General features: G+C 37.2%; 2 protein-coding genes across 7 annotated transcripts in view; one reads left to right on the top strand and one right to left on the bottom strand.

The window, feature by feature from the left end:
• The window catches only part of BMP2K (BMP2 inducible kinase), a 108073-nt gene that overhangs the window by 88231 nt on the left and 7295 nt on the right, over positions 1-12547 (top strand). For 3 of the 6 annotated variants that reach the window (XM_074228560.1, XM_074228559.1, XM_074228563.1), the window contains one exon: positions 3774-3884. The exons of 2 other annotated variants lie outside the window; for them this stretch is intronic. In XM_074228560.1, coding sequence (XP_074084661.1) covers positions 3774-3884 — 111 coding nt within the window. Of the gene's footprint in view, positions 1-3773; positions 4840-12547 lie in introns of all 6 variants that reach the window. One more of the 6 variants, XR_012476886.1, reaches the window with a different exon arrangement.
• Positions 10878-12547, bottom strand: part of PAQR3 (progestin and adipoQ receptor family member 3) — a 28672-nt gene continuing 27002 nt past the window's right edge. The window contains exon 7 of the mRNA XM_074228564.1: positions 10878-11918. The gene's annotated coding sequence lies outside the window, so the exon portion shown is untranslated. The remainder of the gene's footprint in view (positions 11919-12547) is intronic.

Raw genomic sequence — 12547 nt, forward strand, 5'->3', positions numbered from 1 at the left:
TAATTGTGTGGTTTGACATTCTTATACTAAATTGTATTTGTCATTGCTCTTTGTTCTAACTTAATTTAAATATATCTAATCATAGGGGATGGAACATTTGATTTGAGCTTACTTGAGTTCAAAATAATTGAATATATCTCATTAGTATGATATTTTTTAAGAGTTGTTTTTCATTGCCTGTGTATGTAAGGTCTTAAATTAAGTAAATTTATAGAAACCCAAAGATAAATAACAAATGCATCATGTCACCCATAGAAGCTAGATAAGATGCTTTGTGCACAATCTTTTTTGGACTTAGAACTTGTATGAGGACCTGAAAATCTTCCTATAAAACAATAGAGTGTCTTTTCACTTGGTCGTCAAGAATTTGGGTTTTGATGTTTAAATCTTATGTAATCAAACACTGTGTAAAAAGCAAATTTGGTTGGTTCATTAAAAGTTGCAGGTACATGACATTAAAAAATAAACAATTGTATAAGTGTATTTTTTACAGAAATAACAAATGGAATATATACAAGTACATGCCTGTTGTTGGCTAGTCTGGAAGGACTTTCAGTTGTTAAAGTTTTATGTATAACTGACTTCTGTTCCTGATGTACAGTAGAATAAAACTAGTATATTTTGAATTTCAACTATTAATTAAATCTTTTTATCCTTTTATTATAAAACTTATTTTCTTTAATTAAAAATGTTTTAAGGAAAAAGCGAAGATCTTAAAGCACTGAGAAATGACAGATTGTATTTATAGTTACAACTCTTAGTTGTATTCTAATTTTTAATGTATAGGTCTGTGCAAACTATTGAATTTGACTTTAAAAAGAATTTAGTTAGCTAGGCAAGCATATGGAACATATTTATCTTAATACTTGTAAAGTTATTTTTGAATTTTATATAGTCTGTTACATAAATTAAAAATCTTGAAAATAAGTTATTTTTATTTAGCTACACAAACTTATAGGAAAATGATTTCTTTGATTGAAGAGAGTAACAAGATCTCTGATCCTGGTATTTTAAAAATTATAGGTAGAGGTATTCCCTAGTATCAGAGAAGTTAATATGTGAAAGTAGATGTGTAAAAACAGATAAATGGATAGGGAGATTTGAGTTGGTGTTTGTTATACAAATAAATTATCTTCATCTTTAATTGAAGGTTTCTTTATATTTAAAGAACATAAAACTCTTTAGTGCTTTTAAATTTGTTTCGAGAATGTTAAGAGAGGGGGGAAATAGTTAAATCATAAGGAACTTAAATCAGTAAGACCTGAAACTGAAGCAAGAAACAGTACTTATATTCTTTTTAACTTTAAAAAGTAATGATAGTATTGCAAAACAATATTAAAAAAATACTACAACAAATGGCTTGCCAGTATCTACACAAACTACATAATCTAAAATAAAGGTAAATTACTTTTTGCAGTAAATATTTCCTAAGATAAACAAAGATTAGATTTTTGTAAATTAGATCATAAGTACTGTTTCTTCCCAAGTAGGCTTAGTCTTCAGCTCTGAAAAGAGATTTCAACAAGAAGACTGACTCTAGTTCTAGCCATAAAATCAAAGGACAGTTTGGTCTTGCTGCCTGCTCTGGAGTTGTGGCCTGAAGAGAGCTGGCCACCACTGACCCAGGACTGGGGAGGGGGAGGGCCTGGGGGTGGGGCAGGGATGGGGAGAACAGAGCCTCCCTCTGCTCACTGTCCTGCCGCTTCTGGACAGCCTCAGGTCCTAGGACTGAAACCAACAAGTACAGAGTGATGGAAGAGGGCTTTCAGATTAAGAGATAATTTGTAAACTCTTGGATTATTGTGCTACCATGACCTCTTACAAAATTAGGAACAAAATGAAAACAAAATTTTCTCTTTCAGGAATTCAAGACCAGTTAGGCGATATGGTATAATCAAAAAGGCCAGGAACTGGAAAAGACCTGGATTGAATCCAAACTCAATTAGTAGTTATGTTATCTTGAGTTTGTTTCCTTTTCTGTAAAATGGTTATACTATTACTAACCTTCCTCACAAAACTGTGAAAATCATTTGTAAATCTGAAAAGGCTATATAAATGGAAACTTATTGTGAGGCTTTTAATGGTACCACTTCCTGTGGCACTAGTCTTTCTTTCCTTTGATATATCCTTGACTCACATATTCCCACTGAGTCTATCTCTGGATTCTAAGGCTTCAGACAAAAAAAAGAGAAGGACTAGTTTTCTATTTCTTAATTTTACATAGCATTTTCATATTTGTGGAAGGCTTTAAAATTATCATCTTATTTGATCCTCAAAAATCCTTGTCAAGCAAGTGCTGTTAATATCCCCATTTTACAGATGAGAAAACTGCAGTTGAGAAAGATTAAATGAATAGGACAGGGTACTGTATCTGGGCAGGATTCATTATTATTCTTGACTTCAATGATAGTGCTTTATTCACTGTTTCACCTGCCTCAGAATAGAGATTACATAAGATTCATTTGATTATTTGTCTTTATATTATTGATAATTTTTATTATTATTTTGGAGCTAGGCTTTGATCTGTATGGTTAAAAGAATATCCTTTACTACTGCAGAATACCCACTTTTGCAGTCTTAGAGTTGAGTTACTTAACCTCTAGATAGTCCTTTATTAAAAAAAAAAATCTGATGACTATTTCCACAAATGACTTCTCTTGTGCATTAAAAATCATTATTCTGAGGAGTCCTTAGGCTTCATCAGAATGCTGTGGGAGGGGTTCATGAGACACCCAAAAAGGCTAAGAACCCAGGATTTTAATTATCTGTACCTCAATAGAATACTCAGGGAACAACTTTAGAAAATAATTTGTGCAGCCCAGAAGTGGACACTGCAGAAACGATCCTTGACTTAAAAGCTAACTCTGAACAGGCTATTAATAATATTATTAGTATGATTCCACAGGGACTTTCGGGATTTTGCAGGATGCCAAGGAAATGTTTCTTATCTCATTACCTTTCCACTTTCTACTCTTGACTGTAGCTGGTAAGTTTAAGTCACATTAGCAGATCCACATCTCTCTGGATCTGGAGTAACTTAGAAGACTGGATACTCAAGCTGCATTGTTGTGGGATCTGGGCAGTCTGAAGTAGAACCTGTAATATGGATATGGCGCCAAGGATCTCTGGTCCTGTTCTGAGTGTTAAGGAAGAGGAAAGAGGGAGCAACCAACCATTGCAAGAGAAGAGAAATTAAAGCAAGGCAGCCCGGATGTTGACCAGCCTGTGCTGACTGTCGATTCTATGTAGGTCCCTTTACTTGAGGTTACAGATGAGAAAGGGACTGATACCAGGCCTGAAAGAACTTGGAGTATAAGGGGGGGGGTGCCAAGAAAGTATATACTAGTGAAATTTATATGATTCTGGGAGGATGTTTTAATTTGATCTGTTAGTTTCAAATTTGTGTATTAATGAACTGTCATAATGTATTTTATATTCTGAGTTAAAGAATTGAGAGGGACATAAAGCAGATAGACTTCTGGTGAGGCAACAAGTTACATATTAAATCTATCCAGGAGATGGTAAAATGTGTCAACTCAGGAGTGTTCCCCAAAGATCTAACAACGGATTTCTCATGTTATTTTAGCTGAAGTACTCCTCTTGTAGAATGTAAGCCCCCTGGGGTATAGGACAAATTAGTTTTTGTGTCTTTATTTCCAGGGCCTGGCATAAATACTTGTTGGTTGATTGTACATACTTAGCACTTATTTGAGAATAGGACCATCTTTTTGTTTTTATTTTATTTTATTTTATTTTATGTTTTATTTTTACAGACAGGTTCGAGGAGAGAACATCCTCAGATAAGAATATAGACCCACTTTCTGCTTCACAGAACCACCCTCCAGAAGATCCTTTTGGTTCTGTACCTTTCATTTCTCACCCAGGCAAGTTACGGTTGTAACCACATCACTACCATTTAAAAAAAAATAAGAGAATTCATTGAGCTAAAGCAGTTTCAAACAGAATCAAGTATATATCTTCTGAAATAGATTAGAAAATATTTCTCAACTTGACAGTTTTATCCTCTTCATTTTAACATAGCATAGACTACCGTGGAGATACTAAACATACTCGGTTGTGCTTTTGCCAGGCTATGAAATTTGACTTTACTTACTAAGGCCTGTACTCTTTCATTCATCCTTATTACTGAATCATACTGAAAATGAAAAGAAAATGTTTGGAAAAATCACCCTTTTGTCTTTAGATATATATTAAATAAGCTAGAAGGGATCCCAGATTCTTCTTTTTGTCACCTTCCTGAAATCCATTCCCCAGGTTGAACACAAGAGAAGCCAACCCTCTTCCTTTTGAAACCTTCATTTCAAATTATAGAAGCATTCAGTTTTCACTCATCTTTTTTTTTAGTTTGTGTGCTTGCTTGCACTCATTTTTAAAAAGCTCTCTCTTATATGTTAAATATCATTTGCAATTTCAATATTTGGGAAGTACAGTAAATGTTTTTACATTTCAGTATATTCCAAATATCATAACTTCCTTCTCTTTTCCACAGAAAAAAAAATTATCCAAATATATGCTGAATTGATAAATTATCCAGTAATCAGTTTTGATCGATTCTTATCCTTTGGTAGCAGCAAACTTTTTCTTAATATTATTGATAAACTTTAAACTAGTTAAAGAAAAATCCTCTGATTGCAAGAAACAGTGCTGTTGTAAAAGATCTTTGTATTTTTGCATTATATATCCGAGTGAACGTATTCAGACTTCTCATTGGCTTGGGGACTGGATTTGTTTATTCCATTGCTTATAGGAAACTCCCAGGTGATGGAAAAGCCCCTTCTCTGAATAGTCTTGAGTCCTGCGAAGTTGTGCTTTTTCAGGGTGAGTTATGTGACCAGAATTATCAGTGTCAGGACTCTGGGTTAAGAGGCATATTTTGCATAGCATATATATATTTGGAGAGGGTGAACAATGTCATTTTTCTTACTAATGTTTGAGTCCTTGGGACCGTTTGTCATAGAAAATAATACCCTAATATTGATCCCATTTGGAAAATTATTGAAAACTTTTTCCCTTTCCTCAAAGTCAGTTTTTTTTTGCATTGATAAAATTGATTTCAAAATATTAACAGGGAAAAATCACACCATCAGTTTGCATCTCCATGAACACCTTTGTGAGAGCACATTACTTTTAATTCAAAATGGTAGTTTTAAGCTCCCAAGATCCTCAACCAAAGGAATGCTTAGCCTGTCTGTCCTGTTCTTCAGAGGAGCCACTCCAGCCTTCATCAGTCTGCAAGCATCCAGTTCTGAGGCATATTTCTTCCTGGCCTCCTTAATTCTAGAGTCTTCCCTCTGAGATTAGCACCCCCCCCCCCCCCATGAGTCTTACTTGTTACATTGTTTGCAGGAACTGAGCAAGGCTGGGGTTTGCCCTTTTTGGGTATCTCAATACTTCAGAAAGTGTACAGTCTGGTGTTGGTAAGCACTAAATGCATGTTGCCTGGCTCTGAGAGTAGTCTGGGGAAATACAAAGTAGTTGTAGGAAGCTGATGCCCCAAAGTCTTTTTCTTAATGCAGGGCTTTTAGGAGAATACTTGATTGAATTTGGAATTGGTTAAAAGTGAAGTGTTACAGAAGTTAAAGATGTGCTAACCTGCTTAATGTAGGACAAAAACTATTTCTTAAAGGATGGTATTCTGAGTAGTATGTTTTTAGGAGTATGTTAATCCATTATTTCTTTGGACTTCCAGAAACACACACACACACACACATACACAAACAATCTTTTTTTGTAGCTTTCCACTAAGTTATCTTTGTTCTAGGAATTAAAATAGGTTTCTGACTTTATCATTCAGCTGAACTGCTCTCTCCAGGGCAATCAGTGATCTCTTAATTGCCAAATCTGATGATCTTTCAAAGGTTTTTTTTTTTTTTTTTTTTGCTTTTGTTTTGTCGTGCCTTATATAAACTGTTTTCCTGGTTCTTTGTTCTTCATTATCCACCCCCCCCCCCAAGCTCCTATCATTAGCCAAAATTCTTTGATGTAATTTTTTTTGATGCAGTGAAATTACATTACAATCTTGTACCATGTACTCAATATTAAGTCATATTTCCTATGATGGATAGTTCTTTTTTCCTTTTATTCTCCCTTTTCAACAGTAGAAACTTTGTTTTGCTTGCAACTGTTATTCCCTTAATTAGTATTCTCCCTCTTTTTCTCCCCACCCCTCATTTCATCATCCTTACATGTTTCCCTTTGGGGTTTGATGATTTCTAAACTATGTGGGTTTAACTCTCTTTTATTTATTTTAGACAAGATGTCTCTCTTCTCAATCCCCCCCCCCCTTGCATGCTGTTCTCTAGCACCTTAGTGATGAGAAAAGCCAGTGTCCATTTTCTTCTTCCTCTTCATTCTACTAATGTAGTAGTAATCCTTTTACTCTGCCCTTTCCTTTTCTTTTTTAAATACTTAGAACAGAAGTAATCCTTTCCTAGGACCTTTTTAAAAGAAAAAACCCCAACTCTTTTAATAAAGGCTTTCTAAAGACATTAAGATTATAAAGGGACATGCCTTTCTTCTCCCTCTTAGAAGTTAGCAACATATCTTGATGCAGCTTCTTCCAGTTACATTATCTTAACTTTTAGATTTCTCTTGTATTTGCACTTCAAAATTTTTACTTGACTGTTATTTTTATCAAAAATTCTAGAAAGTTCTTTTTATTCCTTTAAAGTTTACTCTCCATCCCCATCCCTAAATAGCTTTATAGGTTTTCCATTTTTTTCTGAAGTTCCCAATTTCCTCCACAAATTAATTTTTTTATGATGCAAGATCATTTCTTCTCAGTGTTCATGTAGAAAAATCTTTTTTTTTTTCCCTTTGAGCCTTTGCTTGCAGTGGTTATAGCATTATAGAATTCATTTGGAGATATTTCATGGCTGTTTCTAGGCTGAGTTCTGCAACCTGCTGGCTTTTGGGTGAGTCAGTTGGCTCTGCTCTTCTTGGTTATGCCTCCTTCCCTGAGGCTTTTACATTCAGAGTGGTAGAATTTTAGGGCCATGTCTCCTGTCTGAGAAGAGATTATTGGGCACCTCCATTCAGCTAGCATTTACTCTACTCTGGGAATGGTAGTAAACTCAAGGAATACAAGCAAATACAAGCAAAACAAAAATAATCCCTGCCCTGGAGCTTGTATTCTGATGGGGAAGACAATTAAAGGAAGCTAGGGGAGAAGGAGGAAGGTCTTCACTGCTGAGGCTTGATGGAAAAGCCTGTATTGAAGGGTGGTGAGAAAAAAAAGAGATGGAAAACCTCTTTAAATGAATTTCAGACTCTAAGGTACTTCCTGGGTAGGAATTTTAGGTCTGAAGTATCTTCTAGAATGAAGAGATTTCTGAAATACCATGGAGAAGTCTGGAGTGCAGACTCTATTTCAGAGAGTCTGGGCTGCCCTTATCTGAATTTCAGATACTCTGGGACTTGGTACAGTATTGATCCCTGAACCCTGCTTCTTCTTCCAAGTTTCCATTCTAGAGCTTTCTGACAACATTTTCAAGGATGTTGTCAAATTTGTTGGCCTAGACGGGACCTTTAAATGTACTTCTCTGGTCATGCTGGCCTTTGTTTTGCTGAAGATCTCTTCTTTCCTGTTGGCTGCAGGCTTCTGGCTGACTTTCTGTACAATTTGGGGGAGAAGACATCATTTATTACAGTTTGTCATTGGGTCTCTTGATCATAATTTGGTTTGATCTGAATGCTAGAGTTTTTCTCAAGTCAGTATGTGGGAGCTAATTAACTTCATGTTCAGCCTGACATTGCTCCTCACAAATTTGATCCCAGATAACCTCCTTCAGGCATCATAGAGTGATACCAAGGTTCTGTACCATTCTTGTAGAGATTACACTGAATAATCTCTGGTTTGTATAAATGTTGTTTAAAAGTTCCTTGAGATGAAAGCTGTGTTTCAAATATATGGTCTGATCTGTACCTAAGGTAGCATGGAGATTGATACTACTTTTCTGTGCAAATTATCAAGGTTTCTTTGACTGTCAAGCTCGAGTTGTATATTTAGAGTTGTATAGCCATGCTTCCCCTTTATATTTTGGAAGTTGATTTTCTGAGTTTGAGTCTTGATATAAATGATTCTAGTAGACATTCTACTTGAAACCACAGGATTCCTGTCTCCTCTCCTATTGTTCTTTCTACTCATTTTGTTTTAAAAGGGACCTGTATTTTATAGTTAGAACTCCCTTTACCAACTGGGGTATTTTGACTTTACGATTTAATTTTAACTTGCCTGGGGCCCTGAGATGTAAGAGCCACAGTCAGAGTTCAGACATGACTCTTGAACCTGGTCTCTCTCAATTTGACCATGCTCTTTGATCTACTGAGGCATTTTAAAAATATGCAGAATAACATAATTCTAAAAAATGTAGGGAGATTTTGATTTTCTGATAAAAAGTTTATTGACTTTAAATAGTGTTTTGTAGGTCACTGAAAACTGAACTAAAAATTAGGGAGAGAGCTTATTTCCAAAACATTTGATTCTTACTGAACCCAGTTTAAGAAAACTGCAATAAAATTTAAATTGAAATAAAACTTGATGCTATGAGACCAGTTCTCTGTATTGTTCCCCAATTCCATTTCATGAGCATGAAAGTCAGTTCCATAATAAACCTGTGTTTCCTTCTCAGAAGTCTCTTTTATTAGGAAAAAAACTCAAAGTACACAGATAAGGCAATTCAAAATATATGCAAAACAAATACAAGGTAGTGCCAGAGAATGTCAGATGAAATAGGTACTTATTCTTGACATTATTCCTTTATTTGATAATCTTTTATCATCCTGTTTTTTCCCCCTCTGGCTTCAGATGCGTGATTGTTCATTGTTCCCACCATGGACCTGCTGTCTCTTCTCTCCTTAGTTTTGTCCCTGGATGTCACATTGGCTTTGGGTACAGGATGATTTCCTTACCTTGACTTGTTGGGGAAGCAGTTTAATTTGATACTCTTCTGGATACTCCAGGCCCTGCCCCAAACCCCATCACCCACCTGGCCTTGCCAAGTCTCAATCTTGAATTCCTCTCACTATCCCCCAAAATCAGGAAACCTGACTGACTGGATTGACTCCAGATTTGTTAAATTTGTTCACTGATACTCCTTGTACATGCTCTTTTACATGTTAATTATGCAATTTGCCAGACTTTTCTCAATCTTTTCATCCTTCCTAAAACTTTCCCATGACACCCAGTCTCTTAGCTTTCATCTAAGAATCTTGCCTCATGCTCCCATTGAAACATGGCAAACACTCATTTAAGACCTCCATTTTCCCCTATCCCCCCCATCTCACGACTCAGATGTCTTCCTCCTCTCCTCCATTACCTCCATGTCACATAGATGTGGCCCTTCCCCTTGCCAGCAGACTCCTTCCCATGCACCCGTCCTCATTCCATCCCAGCTTCTCCAGCATCTTGCCCTTCAGTATTTCCATTCTCACTAATCTTCATTCTCTCCCTATGGACTGATTTCTTTCCTGCAGTCTACGAATAGGCTCTCATCTCCTTTATCCTTAGAAAAAAACCTTGTGTAATTAAAGTGTTGCCACTGGTTATTGACCTGTCTCTTCTCTTTTTCTCTGAAAATCTGTCATTACTTGATCCCTCCATTTCTTCATGTTGTCTTCTAAACTGAATCTGAAAGGTCTGACTTCATCACTGAAACTCATCTAAAGTTTCCTGTGATCTTTTAATTACCATATTTCCTGACTAACTGTTGATCATCCCTTGTCCTTGGAACTCTTTCTTCTCTAGACTTCCAAGATCCTACCTTGGCTTGATTTTCCATGCTACCTGTTTGCCAGTTCCTTCAGTTTTCTGAGCTGGCTGGAAGCCATATGCCTCAGTGATCTTTGCTTGGTCTTCTTTCTCTGTACTATCATCTCTCAAACTCTTTGGCTTCAGAGTCCCTTCTGTCAGTATTCAGAGAGCTTTGGCTTCTGTGGGTAATAGCTTGATAGTAATCCTATTAGAAATTAAAATGCTTTTATCAGAATTATGGAAATAGTTTTGATATTGTGGATTAAAAGGATCTCAGGGACCCCTGGGCCACACTTTGAGGATTCCTGCTCTGTACTTTATGGTATCAGTTCCCTTGTTTCAGTTTTCATCTTTATACAGATGGTCCTCTTCTGTTTATCTAGGCCTGGCCCCTAGTCTTGTAGCACCACTTCAAACTCAGTGTGTCCAAAACAATTTATTGCTTTCTCCCCAATTTTTATGAATTTTCCTGAGAGCCAGGGCACACCCCCATTCTTCCCCAAGTTTATAACTATCATTCTGGTTGGTCTTCCTTTTCTTGAAGCAGTGAAAAGAAAACATTAGACCTGGAGTCAGGAAGATCTGAATTCAGATCCGGCTTCTGACATTTACCTGTCTGCCTCAGTCTCCTTTCCTGTAAAAAAAAATAGTAGCATCTACCTTACAGATTGTGGTAGAGATCACATGAGCTCTTTGTCAAGTGCTTAGCACTGCATCTGGTGCCTCGCCTGCCCTTCCTTCCCCATGTCCCCAACAATCTGAACACATGGCCCCCTCCTCACAAACCCAAGTGACTCCGCATCCCCTCCAAAGTCAGAGGTTTTACCCTCTGGCTGAGATGAAGAATTTTCCCCTTACCCCCTACTTCCGAGCACTCCACAATAGCCATCCTGTGATCTGCTTGCTCTTCACAGCTGGCTCTGCCCTGCTTCTACCCTGCTTCTACCCTCTAGCCCCCTACTCCACACTCCAGAGCAGCCGCCGCCATCCTTTGTTGCTCATGCTCTGCATCCCTGGAACACTTGCCCTCCTCCTGTCTACCTCTGGACCTTGTGGCTGAATTTGCTGCTGTGTCTGGAGGCCTTACCCAGACTGCTCCCACCCTCCCATTAGCTCCCATTTCAGCCATGAGCTCATTGAGAGGAGAAACCCTATTTTTGTCTTCTTTTATCTCCTGCACTTACCAGAGTTCCTTGCACATAATGAGCTCTTAACAAAGGCTTGTTGGCTGATTATGTGTTAATATAATAATTTTCAACATTAAGTTGAAGCAAGTGATGCTAGCCTTTTTCTCCTTATATCCTCTCCTAATACCTTCATCCCACCAAAAACATAATTAGGAATCCATAATTAAATAAAAATGCTCTGGGCACCTGAGAGACTAGTAACACAAAGTGCTCATGCAGTCCTCAATTGACTTGGCAGGAGAGGCTCTGAGAGAATTCCAGAGGACGGATAGACTTTAATTTTTCTGTGTTTTCTAGTTCATAGCACATTATTAATCAACATCAGAAGCACAGAAGAATGGAACTAGTAGAGGTAGATAATAGAGAAAATAATAGCTAAAAATTTTTAACAAGTTCTTAGGTGATTCTATTCCCTCAAGCTCCATGTCCAGTCAAATGCTAAGCCTGATCAATTCTAAACTGGTTCTAAGATGATGCTTTTTTTCTCTTTTGAATTAAAAACTTTATTTTTGCTTTTTTTTGTTTGTTAACATCATGACAGTTTTCCATTATATACCTCCAACTTCTACTGACTCCTTCCTCATTGCAAAGATAAAAAGCTCAGCAGAATCCAGTGGTCAGAATAGTAACATCTGGTAGCATCTGCACCGTTGTGTACTTATGAACTCTAGAGGGAAGAGTGAGTTTCCTCCTCTTTTCTCTCGAACCGCCATTTCCCTTTGCAGTTAAACTGAATTCATTCAGCATTTTTTTATTTTTGGTTTTATTATTACTCCATTACTTTAGTCATTGCCCAGGCTCTCCTTTCTTTGGCTTGCATCCATTTGTGTAAGTCCTGATGTATTTTCCCAAATTCTTTTTATTTGCTGCTGCTTCTGGTACCATATCCTTCCATCACAGTCATCTACCCATTTCTCAGTATTCCTTTAGTTGATGGGTTCCCTCCTGTTTCCATTTTCCTATTTTCATTAAAAAAAATGCAGCTGTGAGTATTTTGAACTGTGTGGAAGACTGGAAAGATCCCTGGGTTTAAAGTCCTAAGGATCAGGCCTCAAATTGACCCAGTGCCCTCCAGTGTCACTTATACCCTGCTAGGGATGTCATTGAGCCCCTTGCCCTGCCTGCATAATCCTTGGATGAGGTTCTCTGCTGTGGTCAGCTGGGTCATGCCTATGGAACTCTTCTCAGAGTGTTTAAGTTCATAAAAACCAACAAAACACCTAGGATGACAAAGGTTGCTAGTTCTATTCAAATAATGTTTTTCCTGTTCATATTCATCTTAATTTTGTCCACATAGCTCTGAAGGCTGTGGATCCCAGCTTTTTGACATGCTCAGTGGCAGTCTGCCTTCAGACCTCAGCCCCTGAGTGATCCAGCTTTGGGAATGCAGTGGTCGGTCACCTGTTATCTCTGAACCTTACATAATTTCTCTTTTGATACATTATCATGGTAATGCACAAAGATATGAACCAAAAAGTGAGTGACTGGATGGACTTAAGTGAAATATCAGGTCCAATCTTTATCTTATTAACGATTCAATAAGGGTATCCTTGGCATGCAAATACTGATGGCACACAGCTGGGAAGGT

Source organism: Macrotis lagotis, chromosome 3 (assembly GCF_037893015.1).
Source record: "Macrotis lagotis isolate mMagLag1 chromosome 3, bilby.v1.9.chrom.fasta, whole genome shotgun sequence".
Taxonomy (NCBI): domain Eukaryota; kingdom Metazoa; phylum Chordata; class Mammalia; order Peramelemorphia; family Peramelidae; genus Macrotis; species Macrotis lagotis.